Here is a 22,665-nt window from a genome sequence, read left to right on the forward strand (position 1 = left end):
AAATGAGCTCTGGTCATTGTCATCCCGAGTGTGTGTATGCATGTGTGGGTGGGTATCTCCAGGGAACTTGAAAGAAAAAACGTCAGTGGGGGCCTGGCCCAGACTGTTACTCAGCCCCACACAGTTGTTAACCTGGGAGGAGCCTCAGCCATCCCTCTGCCAGCTAGTAACTCCTCATTCCCACCCTTGTGATTTTGCTTTATCCTGTACCTTGGACACCCCAGGAAGACCAAATTTATTCATTGTGGTGTCATAACCAGGGACTTTGGCTTCCAAAGTGGTGGGGGCAGGGGTCAAAGTGTGTGGTTAACAGGCTCAGCCTTTGGAGTTGACCCAACAAGAAGATTGCATTTAACTAGGCCCACTTGAGACTGGCTCTAGGAGGACCCCAGCCTTCAGTCCTTGCCAGCTCTGGGCTTGTCTGTGACCAGGAGGAACCTTATAAAGTCCTAAACTTTCTGCCTTACCCCAAGAATCCCAGAGGTGTTTTCGGAAGCCAGGGTACGTCCTTGTGGCTCGAAGAAGGGGCCTAGGGGTCCTTGGGTTCTTTCTCTTTAATCGGTAGTTGGTATTAGCCCAGCGAGGGATACACCTCCCAGGGAAAGAAGTTTGGAGTGCCTTTGTGTGCGCAACCACACCCTTCACCCACGGCCCCCGCCTTAGAGCGGTTGGTGCCTGCTGGTGCCTCCCCGCCCTCCCCCCCCACCCGCCCTGGTATCTGGTATGTGCCTCTCCCCACCTCTTAGCCTGCAGCTAAAAGCTTCCCGGCGGGTAGGCCAAGGAAGGCTAGTGCCGTTGGTGGGTGGGAGCCTCAGAGCTAAGACTGGACCTTTATTGACTAGACAGGGGAAAAGCACGTGGGAGCTGTGACCCCAACACTGGCCCGAGACCCTGGAGTCATCTTCACCCCCGGGTGGAGGGCCAAACCTGCTGAGCCGGGCCGCCCCCTCCAACACCCACTGCCGGCGCCTGGAGCCTGACCTATCGGCTCCTGTCTCCGCCTCCTTCGCTTCGTAATCTCACATCTCGTCCCACCCCACCCCAGCCCAGTACTACTCCGCAGCCAGCGGGACGGCACTGTCCTGCCAGCCGGACTCGGCCGCCCCGGAAGCCATGGGTATGTCCAGAAGGTCTGGGGTGGCCCCTTTGGGAAACCGTGATAAAACGGCAGCAAAAGCCTACATCACCACCCCCCTCCCGCTGCCTCTACACGGAGCCCGGGACTACTTGTGCCCTTCTGAGCCGCGCCTCCGCCCTGTCCTCCGTCCGCAGAGGTGCTGGTCTTGTCCGGATACCGTGCGCAGAAGGAGGGCGAGCTGAGTCTGGCGCCCGGGGATGTGGTCCGGCAGGTGTGCGAGGGGCCCGCGCGGGGCTGGCTGCGCGGAGAGCTGGGGGGCCACTGTGGCCTCTTCCCGGAGCGCCTGGTGCAGGTGAGGCCGGGCCGGAGGTCGGGCTGGGGGTCTCAGCGGGCGCCTTGCCGGGCTGAGAGCCCCACCCACCCATGCCCTCATTCCCAGGAGATCCCCGAGAGCCTGCGCGGTGCTGGGGAGCCCCGGAGACCGCGCTGTGCGCGCCGCCAAGGTGAGCGCCGGGGGGCGGGCGGGCGCGCAGAGCCGGAGGGACCTGGGCCGGCGCACGCAGTGACGGGCGCGGCTCTGGGCGGGGCCGTGAGCCCTCTGCGGCCTTTGATTGGTGCTCGAGTACAATGCTCCGCCCCGGAGGCGGGGCCTGTAGGTACTGCGATGGGCGCTCTTGACTCGCCCCCTCCCCGGGCACCGGGTTCAAGCTGCCTGACTCGTCCCTCCTTAGGTCACCTTGCTAAATCGCGGGGCCCCCAAAGATGGTGCAAAGTGAATTTCAACTACAACCCGGAGCAGGAGGACGAGCTGAAGCTGCAAGCTGGGGAGATTGTAGAAGTGATAAAGGAGGTGAGGGGATGAGCTGCTGAGAGGGTTTTAGGGGAGATGAGGGAGCATGGGAGGGGGTGGATGTAGTGAGGGTGTGGGCCATTGGATTGGCGGGATGGGGGGTGGGGAGGACAGAGATGGGAAAGTGGAAGAGCAAGGGAGGGGCTCATGGGGCAAAATAGGACAGAACCATGGATGTAAGATTTCTAGACAGACCCTTGGGGCAGAACCAGAAGCTCCTCCGTCCTACCCCCTTCCCCAGATTGAGGACGGCTGGTGGCTGGGGAAGAAGAACGGGCAGCTGGGAGCCTTCCCATCCAACTTTGTGGAGTTGCTGGACAGTGGGCCCCCAAGTGAGACCTGGACCCTGTGACCCCGTGAACCCCTGTGACCAGACTCTGCAATCTCCAGTGACCTGAGCCTGTGATCCATACCTGTCCTGCAACCCCTTTGACCTCTCCCATGATCCAAGATGCAAATTAAGACCAACTTTCTAATCTCACTGTCCCCCACCAGGCCTTGACAATCCAGACATGCCTTCAGTCAGCCCTGACCCCCAGCGACCTCCCAAGGTAATCTGGGTGGAGTGGGCCGAGGTGAGTTCTTCACAGGGCAGTGGGAAGCTCAGCTTGTTTTTGTTTCCCCTGCCCCCACTAGCTGAGCAGCCTGACCTATGACAGCCCTCCAGACTATCTTCGCACAGGTGAGCACCCAGCTCAAAGGGTCCCTGGGAATTCCTTCCCCCAAGCCACTCTGACTTGGGGGCTGGAGGGGAGGGTGCACCTATAGGTTTATGGAGGAAGGAGCTGCTCTGTGATTTGGACACGGTGATTTGACTCATCTTCCCTTAGTCTCCCACCCTGAGACCTGCAGGGTCCTGTTCGACTACCAGCCCGAGGCCCCGGACGAGTTGGCACTACGGAAAGGAGATGTGGTGAAAGTCCTGAGGAAGGTGTGAGGGCACAGGGCAGGGGTGGGTGCAGTGAAGGGCAGGGAAGGTTATGGTGAGAAGGGGTGGACCCCAGAAAGGAAGAAACTTAGGGACCTGACTCACCTGTACACCACATCCTTCTCTCACAGATCACAGAGGATGAGGGCTGGTGGGAAGGTGAGTCTCAAGGCAGAAGAGGAGTTTTCCCAGACAACTTTGTGCTTCCACCACCCCCAGTGAGTACAGAGTCATTCAGGTGGCCCAAGGGTGGGCTACTCTGGACTAAGTTGGGGGACATGTACTCAGAATTGGAAGGTTCTGCCAAAATGAAGGTAGACCTAGAAATGTGGGTGCTCCTCTTCAGATTCTGATACTTCTTTTCTGCACAGCTCAAGAAGCTGGCCCCTCGGAAAGTGGCATCTCGGAAATCTGGTAGGCCCCTGGGAAGCCTGGACTCATTCAGGGGAGGGGAATCCTCTCTGGAAGACCCAATATTCCAGCTGTCTATAAACAGCTGCAGCTCCCTAATGGTCCAGTATACCACTTAGGAGCCACTCCCTATAGATTAATGACCTGGTAGGAATGTATTTCTGTAAGTGGGAATTTGTCAGTTTATGTGTTAATATAGTTATGTTTCTGTGTGTCTTGAAAATGTAGCTGTCAATGCATTGAGATTTATTTCATTTTGTGAGATGGGTCTGTGAGACCCATCTGTGTGTGTGTTCACTTATCTTATGTCAGTGGATAATTATCTGTGGGGATGTGTATCTTTTTATTTTTAATGTAATATTTCACATGTGCCAAAGTATATGTCACATATATATTTAAAACTTAATAATGAACACTTATACACACCCATGGTCTAGCATCCAAACCCAAGAATTAGAACATTGTTGCTCCTCTTTCTCATTCTGCTACTTCCTTTACACCAAAGGTGATCACTATCCCAGATTTGGTGTTTATAATTCCTTTGAGCGTTAGAGTTTACTTGTATACTTTATTATATAGTTGTATACGACTTAATTTATTTTTCCTTTTTTTTGAGCTTTGGAAAAGTGATACCATGTTTACAATCTTCTGGGACTTACTGTTTCCAGTCAGCATTATTTCTAAGATTCATCCATGTTGTGTGTAAATGGGGTTAATTTATTTTTCTCTGCTATATAATATTCCTCAAAGGGAATTTACCAAAGTTTGTGTATCTGGCTTCCTGATATTGAACATTTTCACTTTTTCTGGTTTTTACTATTACAAATAGTGCTCCATGAACATTTATATGCCTGTCTTCTAGTATGTAGGGATAACTGCTTCTCTGGGATATAACGCTAGGAGTAGCACTACTAGATTATAAGTTATGTGGATATTCAACTTTTATGAGATTGCCAGCAGCTACAAGAAGCTAAGAAGAGGTACATTTCTTAACTAGAACTGTGAGAGTTTAAATATCTGTTGTTTTTTAAAGCACTCTCCCCAAAAAAGAAAGAAAAACATAGAACTTTAGCCATACTTGTCTATAACTATAAAATAAATTAAAGTAGTTTAAAATCTTCCCATAATAGGAAAAAAAACAAAGCCAGGTGAATTTACAAAGTTTTACTAATTCTCAAGGAAAAATGATTCCCATCTTATGTAAGTTCTACCAGATAATTCATTCATGGGACCTGTATGACATAGATAACCAGATGAGAACAGTAAAAGTAAGTACAAAAATCATAGGAAAAGGGGCCTCCATGGTGGCACAAGAGGTTAAGACGCAATCTATGAAGCTTACTGTAGTCACTGCAGCACAAGTTAGATCCCTGGCCAGGGAGGAGCAACCTCTCCTGACTCACCTGCTGCTACCCTCAGCAGTGTATTTCAGTCAGTCTGCCTGTTCTGTTCCCCTCTGTGTCTTGAGAATCCTCTCACCCCTCGCACCTCTGGCCTGTACCCCCATTCTTATATGCATAAATAAATAAATCTTTAAAAAAAAATCATAGGAAAAGAAAAATTGGGAAAGTGTTCCAAAGCATATGAAAAGATGATAAACCCTACCAATCTGAACTTATCCAAGGAATGCAAGACTGGCTTAATATTAAAATATTCTACAAATATCATTCATCATATTGACTGATTGAAAGAAAAACGCTTTTAGTCATTCCAAAAGATTCATATAAATAGAGAAAATTCAACACCCACTCTTGATAATAATTCTAAGTTAACTAGAAATAGAAAAGACCTTCCTAAGCCTGACAAAAAGGTATCTACAAAAGATCTAAGCAAATATCATTGCTAAGTGGGAAAAGTTAGAAGCATTCTGTTTAAAATCAGGGATATGTTGATAATGTTCAATATCACTACTTCAATATTGTTTTGGTCCTAGCCACCATAAGGCAATAAAATAATTAAAAGATATAAGGAGTGGAGAAGATAGCACAAAATTGTCATTACTCACAAACAACATAACTGTTTTCACAGAAAATGAAAATCTAGGGGCCTCCCTGGTGGTGCGAGGGGTTAAGTCTCAGCACTATGAAGCTATCCGCAGCCACTGCAGCACAAGTTCTGTCCCTGGCCACTACTCAAATGGCTCAGCAGACCTCTCCTGTCTCACCCGCTGCTCCCCCAGCAGTATATTTCAGTAGATCTGCCTGTTCTGCTCCCCACTCTGTTTCTCATGAATCCTCTCACCTCCCCCCACACCTCTGGCCTATACCCCAGTTCTATGAAAACAAACAAATAAAAAGAATTCAGTAGAGATAAAAACTACTGATGTGAGGAAACTCCCAAGATGTATATAAAAATAAATAAAATAGGTAAAAGCACTTAAAAAATGAAAACAACACTTTAATAAAGGTCTTTAAAAATATGTAAATGAAAAAACATCTACAAATGATAGCTTGGGGTGGGAAGGATTTCTTAAATAAGGAAAAAACCTAACCCTTAAAGATTAACATGTTTGCAGTAAAATTCAGAACTCCTGTTGATTAAAAAAAAAGACAAGCCACAAATTGAGAAAATATTTATAATATGTATAAGACAAAAGGTAGGTATTATATATATATATATATAAATCAACAAATTCTTACTAACTAGGAAAATGCAAATTAAGTCCACACTGAGATGCTAGATTCACAAAAATGATGAAATCTGATAATACCAAGTATTGAGGATAATCACTTTGGAAACCAATTTCTTAGCTTTTGGTAGTTGCTTCTTTGCTTCCAGTATCTGCTGGCAATTCATAAAAGCGGAATATCCATATAACCTACAGTCTAGGTAGTGTTACTCTTAGGGTTATATCCCAGAGAAGCAATTATCCCTACATAGCCTTGACTTGTAGATGCATCACTTCATTCTCTGCCTATTTCTTCACATGGTCTTCAGCCCTGTGTGTCCATGTCCAAATTTCCCTGTTCTGATAAGGACACCAGTCCTTGGATTAAGACCTACCCTCATCCAGTATGATCTTATCTTAATTTGATTACATCCGTCAAGACTTATACAGCTGCTCTTCAAATGATTTCATCTTGTAGCTCAGAGGGGAAGAAATCTTGTATCCTGACAAGACAGTATTTTGTCTTTTGCCCAGTCCCTGGGATAACAGTGTCTGGCCAAAAATCAGGCTGAAATTATTATTTTTGAAAGATTTATTTTTATTTATTTATGCATACAAGAATTAGGGATGTAGGTCAGAGGTGAGGGGTGGGAAAGTTCACCAGAGACAGAGTGGGGAGCAGAACAGGTGGAGCCACTGAAACACATTACTTAGGGGAGCAGCAGGTGAGACAAGAAAGGTCTGCTGAGTCATGTGGGTCAGCTGCCTGGCTGGGTGATCAAACTCAGGCCACAGTGGCTGGCGATAGCTTGATAGTGCTGAGACTAACTCCTGTGCCACTGGGGAGGCCCCAGGCTAAAATTCTTGAATCATTTTTAGTTATATTTTTAACAGTATCCATTTAGCTGATGTTTTTTAATTGTGTAAGCTGTTTGTAATATTCTAATTTTTTAGTCTTATCTGTTATCTGTAGTTGTAGACTTTTTTTGGAATAGTGTTTTTCTTCCCTCTATTCTTGTTCAGTGTCACCAGAGTTGTTAATATATTCAAAGAGGGGCCTCCCCGGTGGGGCAGCAGTTGAGCGCTGGGTTGCAAAGCTGCCTGCAGCCTCTGCAGCACCGGTTCTATCCCCGGCTGCCGGGCGAGGGTCCCACATGGCACGCAGACCTCTCCTGCCACCCACTGCTCCCCTCAGCAGTGTACTTCGTCAGTCTGCCTGTTCTGTTCCCCACTCTGGCTCTGGTGAATTCTCTCACCCTCCTGCGCTTCTGACTGTACCCAGTGCTTGTATGAATAAATAAATAAATAAATAAATAAATCTTTAAAAAAAGAAAATTAAAATTTAAAAAATATATATTCAAAGATTTTTAAAAAAACCTTTTCTATCATATCTTTGTGTTTTTTCAATTGAGGAAAAACAAAATCTACAGTGTTAACCATTTTAAAGTATACAGTACAGTAGTGTTAACTATATGTACATTGTTTGCAAAAACCTCTAAAAATTACCTTTGTTTTTTTACTCTAGTCTGTCAGTCTTTGGTGATAAATTGGTGAGTTTAGACTATATGAGCCATAATTGCTTTACAACATTTTTAAATGGTTCTTATCTTTATCTTATTTAAAATTTTCATTGATTTATTAAATTTGTACACTTTATTTTTATTATTTTAGTGGTTACCTTTGAAATTTCTCTTGTATAGCTAACATTACATATCTAAATTCATAGTCTTAACCTTCCTCTTTAACAAAATCTTGTTATTTCTTCTTTCAGTTCGATCAGTGTTTGCTTCATATATTTTGAGACTTTCTTGTGAGACACATACACATTTATAATTATCTCTTCCTGGTGTAGTTATCTGTTTATCATTATGATCTCTCCCTGTTTGTATCTAGTAATTTTTCTTGTCTTCAATTTTGTTTTATCTGATATTATAATCATACACTTATGCTTACCATTTGTGTGGTATCTTTTTCGAGCCTTTTACCGTCAACGTATTTGTGTCTGTCTATTGTACACAGTATATTGTTAGATCTTGCTTTTCTTATTTTGACAATCTCTGCCTCTTTGAGTATTTAGACCAGGAATTAATTAGAGTCTGTGGGCCAAAGCTGTTCCGCATCCCTTTTTCACTTGAGACAGTATTTTGAGATGTAATTCACATACCGTAAAGTTCTCATGTGAATTCAGTGGTGTTTAGTGTATTCATAGAGCTCTGCAACATCACCACAGTTGATTTTAGAACATTTTAATCACCCCAGAAAGAAACTCTGCATCCTGTATAGCCTTTACTCCACCAGTCTCTCCATTCTCCCCTCACACTCTTTGACAACCCATTAGTCTACTTTCTCTTGAGAGATTTGCCCTCATTTCATATACATGCTATCATATATGATCTTCTGTAATGGGCTTCTTTCATCTTACATGTTTTCAAGGTTCATCACTTTATTTTTTTTAAAGATTTATTCATTTATGCATATAAGAACTGGGGTACAGGCCAGAGGTGTGGAGTGGTGAGAGGATTCACCAGAGACAGAGCGGGGAACAGAACAGGCAGACTGAGTGAAATACACTGCTGAGGGGAGCAGTGGGCGAGACAGGAGAGGTCTGCTGTGCCATGTGGGTAGCTCCTTGGCCAGCTGGGGATTGAACTCATGCTGCAGAAGCTGCGGACAGCTTCACAGTGCTGTGCTTAATCCCTTGCACCACCAGGGAGGCCCTTCATCACTTTATAGTATATGTTGTACTTCACTCCTTCTTGTTGCCCAGTAGTAGTTCACTGTGTGAACGTACCACATTTTTTCCTCTCTCTGCCTAGGGTGAGCTGAGGGAACTGAAGCTAGGACGCCTGTTCTTTGTCATAGGCCCCAGGCTGAACATGCACACAGAGGTGCTTCTCACCACTTTCCTAGCCCCCTTTTTTTGTGGACCTCCCTTACAGTGCCTCAGAATTGTACCCTGAACAGGATAGAATTACTCTCTAGGGGGAGGGTCCTACAGAGCACCTAATTAACCATATGACAAGAAACATTAAGTCAAAGCTAATGTTTACTGTAGTTTCACTACAGCCATACCTCAGAGATATTGTGGCTTGGTTTTAGACTGCTGCAGTAAGGCGAATATTGCATTAAAATGGGTCACAACTTTTTTGGGATTCTGATACATATAAAAGTTATTTCCACTATATTTTAATCTCTTGAATCTGCCAAATCATTATATCACAGCACATAGTGTACATACCTCAATTAAAGGTGACACGAGGACATGAAGTGAGAACATTAGAAAAAATGGCTCAAATAGGCTTGCTCCATGCAAGGTCTCCACAAACCTTCAATTTGCAAAAACCTGTGAAGCAGGGTAATGAGGTATGCTTGTGTGTGCCATGCCAGACACCCTTCTGGGCACCTCACATGACTTAATAGTCAGTCAAGCCTCCCAACAGCCCTACAAAATGTGTAATATTTTTTCCATATTTTACCAACGAGGATGTTGGGGGTCCAGAGAGGTTAGGTTACCTACCCAAGTTCTTACACAACTGGCGAGTAATGCAGCAGAATTCATAGTCTGGTGTCTCGCCTGGTGTTCCATCCTCTTGCCCACTAGGACACGCTGTTGCAGGTTGTGTATCTGTGTGTGATGATGTGTGTGTGACTAAATGCCAGCATGTGTACAGATGCTAGTGACAGTTTGTTGTGTCCATGGATGTGAATGTCACTGTGTGTGACTATTCACTTTGCTGTCATCTGCTCAGTGTGGCTTTCTCTGACACCCCATTTCCAGTTGTACAATCCATGCATATATTGGTATTTCCTCAGTAACACTTAACAACTCTCTAACATGCACATGTCCTACTTCTTTTTTTTTTTTTTTGTCTGCTTCCCCAGAACGGGACCTCCCTCTGGCTGCTGTGGGAAGAACACACTATAGGCAGGGTGAGTGCAGCCAAAGCCAGGGGAGGGCTGTTTGCAGGAGTTCAGGGAGGGATCTAGAGTGCTTTGTGGTGGAGATGGGGGCAAGGGGTTGGATCCAGGACTTGTTTTGAAGGTAGAACAAACAGCATTTACTGATGTTTTGGAAATGGAGCCTAGGGGAATAAAAGGGGGTCAAGAATGACTCCTCGTTTTGACATCTGAGCAAGGGGGTGAATGGGTGACACAGAGAAAACTGGGAAAGGGGTAGGTTTAGGAGTTCAGGGGATGGGAAGCAAGAAATGAGTTTTGCGTATGTTAAGTATGTTGATGCCAATTAGCTCTCCATGTGGAACTATTGAGAGAGGTCACTCGGGGGTGAGTCTGGAGTTTAGGGAAGAGGAAGATCCGGGAGTTGTTGGCTTACTGATAATTCAACCCATAAGACAGGTGAGAGCTCTAAGGGAGTAGATGAGATAGAGAAGACAGAGGGTCAAGGGAAGGTGGATTGGAAGGGGAAGGTTATTGCTGTGGATCCAGGAAGGAGATGAAGTTTGAAACAGGAAGCAGCCATGGGCACAGGGGACAGGACTTACAAAGGTATAGATAAAAACCAGCAGGCTAAGGAGCCATCTCCCACATAAAGCCTGGTAAGTGCTAGGTGTACCTTCAGGGTGACACTTCAGGTCTCCTAGTTCCCATATGCCCATGCGGCCTCAGAGTGGTCTCCTGTGATTCATCTTCTGTCCCTAGTCCCCTGTGCACAGCACGGGACAGGGCCAGCAGCTGCTTGCTGGACAGATAAGGAGTGAATGGATACCATGCCCTTGTTTTCTCTCCCAGCTCCTATAAAGGAACCCAAACTGAAAAAGATGGTGCCCAAAACAACCCTCCCTACAGCCAAGAAGCTGGTCGCAGTCCCCACCGGGCCCAGCAAAGCCAAGTAAGGAGCAGGGTGAGGGTGGGAGAAGGAAGAGGGTATGGAGGAAATGCTGCTTCCTGCCTCCCACCCCTGGGTCTGATGGGGACATGTTCCAGGCCATCTGGGACACCCAGTGGAGATGGTCAGAAGCGCTCCTCCCGGAACCCTGGTAAGTCTTGCTGCCTCACTCCAGTGGGGTAAGGGCTGGGGTATAGGGATAGGGTGGTTGTGCGGAAGGAAAGAGATGGGGGAGAGACCCAGCAGGCTTGGGTCCCTGAGGTTCTGCTCTCCTAGGCTCCAGTGGCAGCTTCCTCAGTGGGAGTCCTGGTCACTCTGGTAGAAAGCGACTCAAAACCCAGGTTTCCAGGCAATGCCCTGCATCCAGTCAGGTGAGAGGCCCCAATACTCAAAACAGGAGAGGGGGTTGCTGGAAGAGTCTGGTTTGCCCAGCAAGGGTGAAGGTGTGGATCCCAGGCTAAGGAGGATCCGGACTCCGAATGTCCAAGCACCCAGTACTCAGCTGAGATCTCCCCCATCACCACAGGAAGAAGAGCAGAGCAGCCTCTCAGAGGCCCATCCTGTGAATAAAAACCCCACTCTGGATGAGACCCCCACCCCCAAGAAGACTCCACCACCAGAAAAGACCTCTACTCGAGAAGAAACCCTGACAACAGATCAGGTTCCTACCCCAGAGGAGACCCCAACTCTGGAGGACAAAGCCCCCACCCCAGAGAACCCCACCCCAGGGGAGACCCAGACTCTGGAGGACGAGACTGTCACTCCTGAAGAGGTCCCAACTCTGGAGAACAAAGTCCCTGCTCCAGAGGTGACCCTGACTCCGGAGGCCCAGGCCCCCACTCTAGAGAGGGTCTTTTCTGTGGAGGAGGACCCTGCCCCAGAAATCCCACCTAAAGATGAAGCCCTTGACCCAAAGGTGGCCCCTCTTGGGGATGAGGCCCTCACCCTAGAAGAGGTCTTGACCCCAGAGCAGGTGCTCCCTGAAAAGGTCTCCACCCAAGACAACACTGGGTTGCATCACTTCACTCCAGAGGAAGACCTGGAGAAGGTCAAGTCTCTTGTGGCCAATAAGACTCAACCTCAAGAGGAGGTCCACATACCAGAGGACCCCCTCCTTTCCATAAGGAAGCACTCCCTGAGTAAGAGGGACAATCTCCCTCTCCATTGTGAATGCATACCTGCCCATGGGACGGCCCAAACCCTCCTGGAGGAGGCTCCTTGGAAGGATGAAGCGATCCTGCAACTGGAGGTGCCCCCCAAAGAGAGGGCTCCCCCAAAAGAGGTGTCCCCCCAAAAGATAACCCCCACTCAAAAGAATCTGCAACCTATCAAACTGACTCCAGACTCCCAAGAGGCTCACCCCTTCCATTCCCTGGTCCCCCCAAATCCCACGGACAGCAGAAGTGACAGAGAAGAAATAATAATGCTAAAGGCCGAGGTGGAGTCTTTAAAGATGTCTCTGGAGCAGATGGGGGTGCAGCTGGAGTAAGTGGGGAGGGTAAGGAAGGGAGTTTGGAAAAGAGGTGGGGGCTGTTAAGTCGTCCTGCCTTACCACCCCCTTGTCTTGTCTGCAGAAGTAAGCTGAACAACATCTGGGAGGAGCTGAAGAGCGAGAGGGAGAAGCGCCAGTGGCTGGAGGTGGGTGGGGTGCAGGTCTGGGGTGGGGGCTGGTAGCTGGCCCTTCCCTGACACCCTCTCCTGACCAGGTTCAACTGAAGCAGAAGAGCCAGGAGGCCCGAACCAAGGGCTCCATCCACTCCCAGACGCAGACGCCCTGAGGGCAGGCCCGGGAGGGACTACTGTGGGACCTGATGGGAGCTCTGGCTGCGGCCACCCATGTTCTTGAAAGCCGACTTCGGGACACTAAAGTAAACTGTGGTGTACGCACGCGCGCAGCGCCTGCCTGGTCCGTGTGGGGGCGGGGCCAGGCTGGGGCGCCCAGCTCTCCGCATTCCTGGCGGTCACCCCCCCTCCTCGGCACATCTGGCCAACATGTGGCTCCCATTACAGTTCCCAAGGCCTGAGCACTGCTATTTTTATCCACCGGATGGGGGGCAGGGCTTGTGGGAGAGGGAGGCAGTGTCTCCTTGGGACGCCAGCCTCTCTGGAGCAATGACTGGCCGCTGGGGCCCTGGCTAGTTTACCCGAGGTTCATTCCGGAATCCAGCTGTGCGCTGGGGAGGGGCCTGGCGCTGGGACCCCTCCCAGTTCTGTCCTCTCTTCACCCAGGACTCACAGCAACGCACCTCTGTTCAGACGCACACACCATTACACTAGGACTAATGGTGCCTCCGCGTCAAGGTCAGGGTCCTGCAGCCTGGTGTGTAATTGCGTGAGGCCTGAGCCCAGGGCATTTGTAGGGACAGGGGTGACGCGTGCCTGCCCAGGCGGCTGACAGAAAGGAACGCATTTGTAAGGCTGCACGTGGTACTGTACTCTGAGAGACTGGTGAGGTGGTAGAGTTTGGGTGTGGGGGGGTGTTTTGCCCTCTGTGAAGTGAACACAAGCTTGTGTCCTGAGAAGTCAGGTGAGGGGCTGAAGGTGGTCACCCTGGTAAAGGAGTGTAGGGGGAGGTCTCAGACCAGGGATCCCCTGCATGACAGGACTTTAGGGGCAGAGGTAACAGAGGGAAACTGAGTCACTATGAATATAGCTTTCATTGGTCACTTCACCTCTTAAAGATCCCCCAGAGAGAGGATGGGGCCCTTGCTTCCTTCCCTCCCCCCAGGGCCTTCTGGCAGGAATGGATGAAGGGTGCCTCCCAGGGGGTGGGGATCCAAGCCCAAGAGCACTGGGGGGAAGCCGCGGGAGTGGGGCCTTTATAGCACCGTGCACAGGAGCAGTAGAAAGGTCCTGGGGCAGCTCTGAGCTCAAGTGCATGTCCAGTACCCACAGCGTCTTGCAGTGGGAGTGGGTGCCAGTCAGTAATAGTGCATGCGGCCCAGGGTTCCTGTGGCAGAAGGGCTGGGCCCAAGGGTGCCAGTACCCAGCAGATCAGGCTGCCCGGTGCGCCAGATCTCCCGCAGGATCCGTTCCCGCTCCTCTAGCCGCTGTGCCCGCTCCAGCTCCTCCGCAGAAGTGAAGACGTTGACACTGAGAGGCCCATCGGGTTCGGTGGAAAGCTCCGGGCTCTGTAGCATGTCTTCTGGGCCCAGCCGCGTCACCGTGTCCTCCTCCTCCTCCTCCTCATCGTCATCCTCGGGCTCCAGTGTGCTGCTGCGGGGGTCCCTTCGAGAGGCAGGACCCCGGGGCCTTGGGTGGGGCGCGCAGGAGATGGTGATGACTAGTAGGCACAGGGTTAGCAGCAGGCCAAAGCAGACGCCCAGCACGAAGTAGAGGCCAAAGCTCTCGGGGTTAGCTGGGGGTCAGAGGACAGAAGTTATGGGTGCTGGTGGTGGGAGGCATTCCATTCTGAAAAGACTCCAGGTTCTAAGTTTGGGGGCAAGGGACAGTGCTCCTATTTGAAGGACACTAGGTAGCCACCATCTGGCAATAAAGGACCTTGGGGATGGAGGAAATTGGGAGTAGGTTACTGGCTGGAGGAGGAAGGTTATAAAGGCAAGGGCAGGAGGGTGGGCAGAGGGGTGGAGTGGGCAGGGGTGGGGTGGGGCCTGAGTGGGAGTGAGGAATCCGTGCCAGGGGGGCCACCCTCACCACGGATGTGCGCGTAGGCCGCCAAGCTGTTGCTGAGCAATTCCATGTCTCTCCGGGGGGCATCCATGCTGCTGGAGTGTGTGGGGGGCTCCCCCGTTCTAAGAGGTCAGTTAGGACAGCTCCTAGTCCTCAGCCTGGGGCTGACGCTGACCCCACCTCCGCCTCCTGGGGCAGTTCTCTCCCTGGAAGAGCAACCCCAGGTTCCACCCTGGAGAGAGAGGCTCCTAACTTTGTTGCAGACCTTGGCCTGTCTCGGGAACTTTCCCAGGGGCACAGCCGCCCTTCCAAGCCAGGGGAGGGGGGCGCAGGAGGCGCCCCTTCCCGCCCCGTGGGATTCCCGGCGAGGCCGGGTGGCCGGCCCTCGGGCGGGATGCAGGAGCGAGGCGCGAGCGCTTCGCGGCTCCCTGGGCGGGCTCCGGGCCGGGGAAGCCGCCTCCCTCTCCCCTCGCGCCCGCCCGCGGGGCCCCAGCGGCTCGGGGGCCCCAGCTCACTCACCGTCGCCGTCCCGCTCCCCCGAGTCCGGCCGCCGCGCACCCCCGGGGCCCGGACGCTCCCGCCCGTCCGGTCCCGGCGCGCCCCACCCGCCCGGCTCGATCCCAGGCCGCGGCGGCGCGGGCCGGACACGGGCCGAGGGACCCGCCGGCGGAAAGTTTCCTCCGAGGAAAGAGGCGGGGCGGGGCGGGGCGGGGCGGGGCGGGAGGAAAAGGCCGCAGAGGAAGGGGAGAGCGCGGCCCGGAGGAGGGGAGCCGGCCCGGGGGCCGTCGGCGGCTCCAGAGGAAGCCGCGGGGGAGGCGGGCGGCGGGGACCCGCCCCCAGGCCGCTGCCGCCGCTGCCCTGAGAGCCGAGCTCTGCCCCGGCGCCCGGCGAGAGCCTAAGCCCTTTGCCATATTCTTTCATGGGATCGTTTCCAGCAGCCCTATAAGGGGGTGGGGGCACCATGATCCCCACCTGGCAAGTAAGTCAGAGATCGAACGACTTTCCCACAGTGGTCAGGATTTGAACCCGCTGCGCTGATCCTAGCGCCCGGCTGTGCCCCTAAGGACTTGCCTGTACCCTGCTCTTCCTCCTCTCTCAGGGGAGACGGCCCCCCTCCGTGGCCCACCCCCTTCGCGTCCCCTCTCGGGCCTGGCCGGGCGCTGGTGAGTGTGACCAGCTGGCAGGACCCTGGTGGCGCAGGGTTAATGAGTGTTGGACTCTGGTTTCCAGCCAGGGCCGGGCCAGCATTGCAGCACCCGGCTCTCCTGCACCACGCAGTTGATGAGTTTCCCATCTGGCCAGACCTGCCCCAAACGGGTTTGCATTTCCACCTGGGCAGTGTCTAGCATGATCAGAGTGTGCGGCTGGGGTCTTCTTCCTGACCAGACTCCCAACCCCCCCTTGCAGGAGGCCCCCTTCCTGGGCTGGGGTGAGGGGGAGGCCTTCTTGGCGGGAGCCTCAGAGAGGAGGAGGGAAGGAAGGGGGAGAGGAAATTGCAGACATAGCTGAAGGCGCTGCCTGAGGCCTGTGGGCCAGTGACCCCCCCCCTCTGTCCAGGATGGAGACCCCCCCACTCCCAGTCCTCAGACTGGGTTCATGGAGAGGGCAAATCTAGATGGGGAAAGAACTAGGATGGATGCTCCAGGGGATGAAAAAGGGACTCTGGTGTCCTTGCGGCTGGTCTGTCTGTTTTGGGAGCAGGTGTGGACTCACACTTCTGCCTGAGTCTGAATGTGTGTATTTTCATGTCACACTGCTTGGGCATTCTGGGGGGAGGTGTCCAAGCCCATGGAGCTGTTTGCTAGTCACAAACGCCCAGCACGGATGCCTGTACTTCCTAGTCATGCGGCTTCAGCAGTTAATAGGGCAAAGAAAAGAAATCTCTGCCCTCATGGCGCTGACAGTACATGATAAAGATGATCTTGGGTGGAGGGTGATGGACTAGAGTAATGGGGACACCAGGGGAGACTCTCAGGGGGAAATCTGAGGTGACACCTGACTTCCAAGGAGGGGGCAGGCACGCCAGGATCTGGGGGTGGGGGGCTGTCTAGACAGGACAGAGGCAAGGGCACAGGCCCTGAGGTAGGTGCAGACACCTTTCTCCCCGGCACCTGTGGAGAGTAATGGAGGAAGGAGCTGGGGTTTGTTGTAAGCAAGTAAGGAGCTTTTGGAGACTTTTAATCTGGAGAGAGTTGTGGTTGTGGTTCCTGGTGCACTTCAGAAAGATCCCTGGTGGGTGGGTGGGTGGGGTGCTCAGCTAAGATGAGCCACAGCAGGGCAGGGAGAGCAATGTGCAGGCTGGCGGCCATCCAGCCTAGCAACGGCCCAGGGCTGGGACAGGTGGGCCTAGTGGAGGGGATGAGACAGGTTTGGATCAGGTGGTATTCGGACAGGACAGGGTGCCTGGGATGTGGATGTGAGGGAAAGAGGCAGGTAGGCAACTGTTTGATATCTTCATGTCTGGCCTGAACATCCGAGGGAAGCTATGTGGGGAGCAAGTTTTGGGAAATCCAGATTTCACTTTACTTAGTTCCATTTGAGATGTCAGGTAGGAAGAGAGACCCCTTAGGAGTCTGGGCTGGGGACGTATTTGAGAATCCACAACACATAAGATGGCTTGACATCGGGCCTCCCTGGTGGCGCAGCGGTTGAGCGCTGGGTTGCGAAGCTGCCCGCGGCCTCTGCGACGCCGGTTCGATCCCCGGCTGCTCCCCGGCCACCGGAGGAGGGTCCCACATGGCGCGCAGACCTCTCCTGCCGCCTGCTGCTCCCCTCAGCAGTGTACTTCGGTCCTTCTGCCTGCTCTGCTCCCCGCTCTGGCTCTGGTGAATTCTCTCACCCTCCCGCGCTTCTGACTGTACCCAGTGCTTGTATAAACAAAAACAAACAAACAAACAAATAAATAAATAAATAAAATACGTGCCTCTTTAAAAAAAAAATCTTAAAAAAAAAAGAATTAAAAAAAAAAAAAAAAAAAAAGATGGCTTGACATCTCCCCACCACCAGCCAATGGATGAGTTCACCTAGGGAGCAAGGAGGGAAGAGAAGCTGCCAGATGCCTGAGCCCTGGACACTTCCCCAGTGGAAGGTCTCCTGGAGTCAGCCGGGAGAGACCAGTCAGGAGAGAGACCTGGCCGGCACAAGCCGCGATCAGCTTGTTACATCGGGCTGAGAAGCCTAGCACTGACTGATGGGGACGTGTCCCCATGGGGCTGCACTGCCATCTGAGAGGCTCCCATCCATGCGAATGCTGCTGTGTGCCATGACTGTGCTCATTTGACCACAGGGACTTGTGTTGAGGGACTTGTCCTCAGTTTGTGGGACACACACGTATCTCTGTTAGGTCCCACACATACCTCTCTGTATGTGGGGCTATGTGATTTTGGATATGTTTGTGTTGTTCCTGCACATGCCTTGAGGTCTTTGGGTGCCAGGCAATGTCTGGATTGCCATGTGGTATGTGTGGAGTGGGTCAGGTATGGCCTAGCCCTGGTGAAGCAGGTGGCCAGCTGCAGCAGGGTGGGGGGTGGCGGGGGGAGGTGACTGCTAGGCCCTTCAGAGAGGGGAATGCCTGCGGCCAAGCCAGGAGAGGAGTGGCAGTCTGGAAGGAGCCGAGGGCTGTGCCTAGAGGTCCTGCAGAGGTGCCCAAAGCTTTGTATCTTCCCCACTGCCTGCGGGCTTTCCTGGCCGCCTGCCTATCTGCTTTTCTGCCTGACTCTCCCTGACACTGACCCGCAGGCCTACCCTGCTGCCTGCTTTCTGACTGCGGTGGAATCTGCACATCTGTCACCTGCCTGCCTGGCTTGCATCCCACCTACCCACCTGTCGACTTCCTTTCTGCACTGTCTGCCAGTGAGACTAGAGATTCATCACTTTGGGAGGCACAGAGAGGGATGAAACACAGGGAAAAAGGACTTGAAGGAGGGGTGGAGGAGCCGAGACATCCAGAGCCCCTGGCAGTGGCTTTGGGGGACTGGCATATTCAGGGCCCAGTGCAAAGCCCAAGCAAGACTCTGCCCCCTTCCTCAGTGGCCAAGGGGGAGGCTGGCCGTGGTTGTTCTCTTCCTGACACCTGGGCCTCTCGCCCCTGGGACCTCAAGAGCTGTCTGGGTTTTGGATGGAGGGAGCTCACTCAGGCCTTCTGAGACCTGCCCAGTTCTCTGAGCGCCCTCTCAGCACCCAGGACAGCTGCTGGAAAAAGGGCACAGTGAACATTTGCAAAAGGAATGATAGTTATGGATATGGACTGGCGACTGGCACTCTGCAGCTCACTGTGCACACCCCGACTTTCAGACCCCCAGGGAAGCCTGTGTGGTCGGCAGCACCATCCCCCCTTGACAGAGAAAAAAAAGGAGGCTTGGGAGGTTAAGTCGTGCATGTGCGGTCACACGGATGGAAGTGGAACTTCAGAGCCCACACTGCCAGCCAGTCTACCACTAGGCAGCTCTGGGTCACCACTCTCCACCTGTCGGGCCCAAAGCTGTCTTTTCACACTTATGATACCTTGTTGTGTTGTACCCGCTGATGTTCCCGACATGAGATTTATGGCTAAAATGCCCACCTCCATCTATATTAATATATCTGTATCTAGTTCATAATGTAAAAGAAATAAAGGATAATGGCACGTTTGTAAAGCAGGCAACAGCAGGAGGTGACAGGTGCCTGTGCAGCTGACTCTGGGCTGTGATGGTGTCGCTGTCTGGATGGGTGGAGGACTCTCAGTGAAGTTCTGAACAAAAGTATAGGTTTCCTCTACTTTACACAGCAGACGCGTCCCCACAATCTCGGTGTATTTTATGTACTGCCACATCCTTTGTGTTTATGTGTCAAATGGAGTTAGATTCTTGGCTCTAGGAATTATAAACAAGTTTTCCATTTCTGTGCACAGGATGTGGAGTCTGCCTTCCTGTGGGGTTGTCTGGAGCCGCTGGCTCCCCATCCTGCAAGTGCCAGCAGCACCCCGCAGGCATTGTGATGACCAGCCCCCCTCCTAAACTTCCCACCCCCACATGGACACAGAAAAAAGATTACTGTTCTCATGAGGGACATATGGAGTAGGGGAGAGAGATAGTCATCAGATATATGATGTCAGGCTGTGATCAGCATAAGGAAGAAAAACAAAGCAGAATAAGGGGTTAGAGAACACCAGGGAAACCCTCTCTGAGGAGGTGGCATTTTGAGCAGAGGAAAGTGAGGGAGGGAGCCTTGTAAATAGCTAGTGGAAGAGCCTTCCAGAAAGAACAGCCAATCGATAGGGTAAACGAAGATGGTGAGGCTTTTACCCTGCTGGCCTCTGTGGCTATCACCTGTAGCCTTGAATGTAGAAGGCGTGGGGCACGTGTGCGTGATTGTGGACACCTGGAGCATGGGCGTGGGCATGCGCAGATGTGCACACCTGAGCCTGGAGGCTGAGAATAGGACGGCATCATTGAGAGACAGGAGAACAGCTATGGCGGGATGGCTGTGAGAGGGGGAGACCCCGAGAGAAAGCCAGAGAGAGTCCAAAGAGGAGTCAAGATTTGCCCAGGTTTGGGAGGCCTGCCTGCCTAGCCAGCCTGCGGGCTTGCCCCACAACAGTTGGCATAGAAAGAACATTAAACCCTGAAAAAGCCACTGAGGGCTCCAGGACTTTATCCATCTGCCTGAATCGATAGAGAACCTTGCTGCCAAAACACAGTGCTGAGGCCTTGAGGTGGAGGAGTGCTCGGTTCCCACAGGATCAGCAGGTAGGCCTGCGTGGCTGGGACCGTGAGTGAGGAGTGAGTGGTTCGAAAGTGAGAGAGGAAGGCGGGTGCGGAGCCCTTTCTAAGCTGCACCGGTGGGAAGCCCTCAAGGGGTGCAAACAGGAGAGGGAGAACTGAGCTTCCAAAAGCTTACTTGCTGCTTGTCTCTGGGCTGTTGAAAGGAAGAGCGGAAGACGTAGGGTGGTCGCAGGGAGCTGGGAGAAGTGGTCAAATTCTGCCCTGCTGGCTGTCAGGGTTAGCTGTGGATTGAATATGGGGTATGAGGAGGAAAGGCACCAGATGGAGCGGGGAGAGGCAAGAAGACAAGCCTAACTTGACTTTGGAGCCTGAACAATAGTCAGAGACTCCATTTCCTCACTTCCTTCCCCACTTCAGATAGCCTCAGAGCTGCAGTCTGGCCTCACTGAGGCTGTTCTCCCTGAGGACAGTGAGGACCATGCAGCGGCTAAACCAATGGAAACTCCACATTTCTTTGCGTTTTGGGAGCCATAGGAGGCTCCTGAACGTCATACCTTTCTGGAACGTTCCCTTTCCTCTGCTTCCAGGACTCTCAGTAAAAACTTGTGAAGTGAGATCTAAGAAGTTTAGATCAATAAACCAATAGTTTTGGAGTGTCAGCCGCATGCCAGGCCAGTTGTAGGTGCTGAGGATCCGAGGGAGCAAGACAAAGTCCCTGCCCATGGGCAACTGCTGGTATTGCCAAGTGTAAGCCTGACCGGGCGGGTGCCCCGGGGTATCTGTGCATGGAACAGGCTGACTGGGTTGGGGGACAGGGGGGAGGCTGCAAATGGAGACAAGAACCAGGGTGGCAGCTGGAAGAGCCGCAGTGTGGCTCTGTGGGCTGGAAGTGAGGGCGCCTGCTGGTTGTGCATCCCGGACAGCTGAGGTATGGGCCAGATGGAATGGGCAAGGCTTGTATCAGTGTGGGAGAGGCTGGGAAGATGGGTGGCCACTTGGCTGCTGGGGTCCATCTGGGTGGGTGGGGTGGAGGTAGGGACTAGGGGCCTGGGAACTGCTCTGAAGTGTTTGCGGAGAATCAGGGCCTTCTCACATCTTGGAGAGGTGCCACCCTCTCTTGCTGTGTGGACCATTGACTGGGAAGGGGTTCCGCCTACCTGAATGGCTCTCTACTCCTTTAGTGACCTGGACCTATGCGTGGGTTCCTGAACATAAAATTAGGCCTCCCATGTGCCATGGGGTGCCAGGGGTGGGCTAGCTACCTCTAGTTTCATTGCCCTGATGTTCAGGGCAAAGTCTAAATTTAGGTGAAGGAAGGAAAGAAGAAAGGAAGGAACCCACTTTGCTTCCTATGAAGGGCAGGGGAGGGAGGTGGTGCAGGAAAAGGCCAGGCCTGGCTCTTCTGCTTACCCCCCTGTCCTGGCTTGTGAGTACATGGATCCCCCACCTCAGCTGGGAGCTTGACAGGGAGAGGATCAATGTCTGCCAGGTGCGGCTGCTCTGGGTGCACGGGTCTGGGGCTAAGCCAATTGGGGCATCTCCACCTGGGCGCTTAGCTGGAGGCTGGACCAGTGGTGTTGGGAGAATGCTGGGTAGTCCTAGTCCCCTCCCCCATCCAAGACCGTGATGGCAGAAGAGCCTGCACTGTCTCGCTGGGGCAGGTGAGAGACGGCGCTGGGAGGCAGAGAGGGAGACACAGGCGAGGGGGCAAGAACTGCAGTCCATACAGGCCACAGTGGCTCCAGATCAGGAAGTTTTATTGCTAACATGCAGGAAGAGTCCCCATGTAGTACAAAAATATGTCTTTATACAAACTTTTTTGTGACTTTTTCCATTTGTTTTCTTTACAATAGGACTTCTCTCAGCGTGTGACACCCAGTGAGGGCAGACCCAAACTCCTCTCATTTGCTTTGCCAGAAATGTAATCAGACACATGGATTGACCTTGGGAGGGACCAGTCTGTCTGATAGGGCTTTGCAGAACCAGAGGATATTGCTTTGAAAAGGAGGAAAAAGACCACACGTGGCAAGCAGGCCCGGAGGGTCTGGGCAGGCTGCTGGCACAAGGGGCTCGGCCTGGCCCCTGACAGGACAGTCACAGGAGCCAGGAGCCCTAGGCCAGACTGCACTTCTACTCCCTTAGGAGACTTCTTTTTGAAATAAATAGAAAAGAGGGCATCCCCTACCCCCACAGCACGAGACCCTGGCTCTCAGCGGCTGTACTGCTGATGGAGGCAGATCCGGGAGCTCAGGGGTATAAGTGCTGGGCTGGGCTCAAGTGGGCTCCCACAGGCCCACTGAGGCAGAGGCACGAGACGCCCAAGTGCTGGGATGGGGGCATGGGGATGAAGGGGCGTGGGTGGCCCTGCTACTGCTGGCAAGAGGTGGCCCCATTTTTTCCAGATGGGGAAACTGAGGCACAAGGAGGTTTGGGAACTTGCCCAAGTCACTCACAGTGAGTCAGCTTTTGGGGAGGGGACAGCTCACACTCTGGGAAACAAGGTCCTGGAGGCCTTGGTCACCCCCCACTGGGGAGCAAGGACAGGCAGGCAGGGTCTGAGGACCCAGGGCTTCCTGGAGGGGTACACCTGGCCTCTCCGAGGTCGGGGGGCA

At 52.3% G+C, this 22,665-nt stretch overlaps 2 protein-coding genes across 2 annotated transcripts; one reads left to right on the forward strand and one right to left on the reverse strand.

The window, feature by feature from the left end:
* Positions 1–1,113: 1,113 nt before the first annotated feature.
* SH3D21 (SH3 domain containing 21) lies at positions 1,114–12,499 on the forward strand (the record flags this gene model as incomplete). The annotated part of the gene is made up of 16 exons (XM_084242270.1): positions 1,114–1,117; positions 1,273–1,430; positions 1,518–1,581; positions 1,810–1,928; positions 2,170–2,260; positions 2,424–2,479; positions 2,565–2,610; positions 2,759–2,859; positions 2,988–3,074; positions 3,228–3,270; positions 10,625–10,724; positions 10,820–10,872; positions 10,998–11,092; positions 11,248–12,206; positions 12,296–12,359; positions 12,428–12,499. The coding sequence occupies 16 exons, from the start codon at positions 1,114–1,116 to the stop codon at positions 12,497–12,499; spliced, it is 2,112 nt and encodes a 703-aa protein (XP_084098396.1).
* Positions 12,500–13,484: 985 nt separating this feature from the next.
* EVA1B (eva-1 homolog B) lies at positions 13,485–14,924 on the reverse strand. Its single transcript, XM_084243729.1, has 3 exons — positions 14,871–14,924; positions 14,376–14,473; positions 13,485–14,079 (listed from the first exon to the last, which is right to left on the reverse strand). Exons 2-3 carry the CDS (start codon positions 14,440–14,442, stop codon positions 13,643–13,645), a joined length of 504 nt encoding a protein of 167 aa, XP_084099855.1. The 5' UTR covers positions 14,443–14,473; positions 14,871–14,924; the 3' UTR covers positions 13,485–13,642.
* Positions 14,925–22,665: the final 7,741 nt, after the last annotated feature.

This window comes from Talpa europaea (assembly GCF_964194135.1).
Source record: "Talpa europaea genome assembly, chromosome: 9".
In the NCBI taxonomy this organism is placed as follows: domain Eukaryota; kingdom Metazoa; phylum Chordata; class Mammalia; order Eulipotyphla; family Talpidae; genus Talpa; species Talpa europaea.

Excerpts from the sequence above, each read along its gene's own strand:
- EVA1B (XM_084243729.1), bottom strand. The coding sequence starts at position 14,442 with ATGGATGCCCCCCGGAGAGACATGGAATTGCTCAGCAACAGCTTGGCG. Across the intron at positions 14,080-14,375 it reads GGCCTACGCGCACATCCGTG|CTAACCCCGAGAGCTTTGGC; the intron begins GTGAGGGTGGCC and ends TCTGACCCCCAG.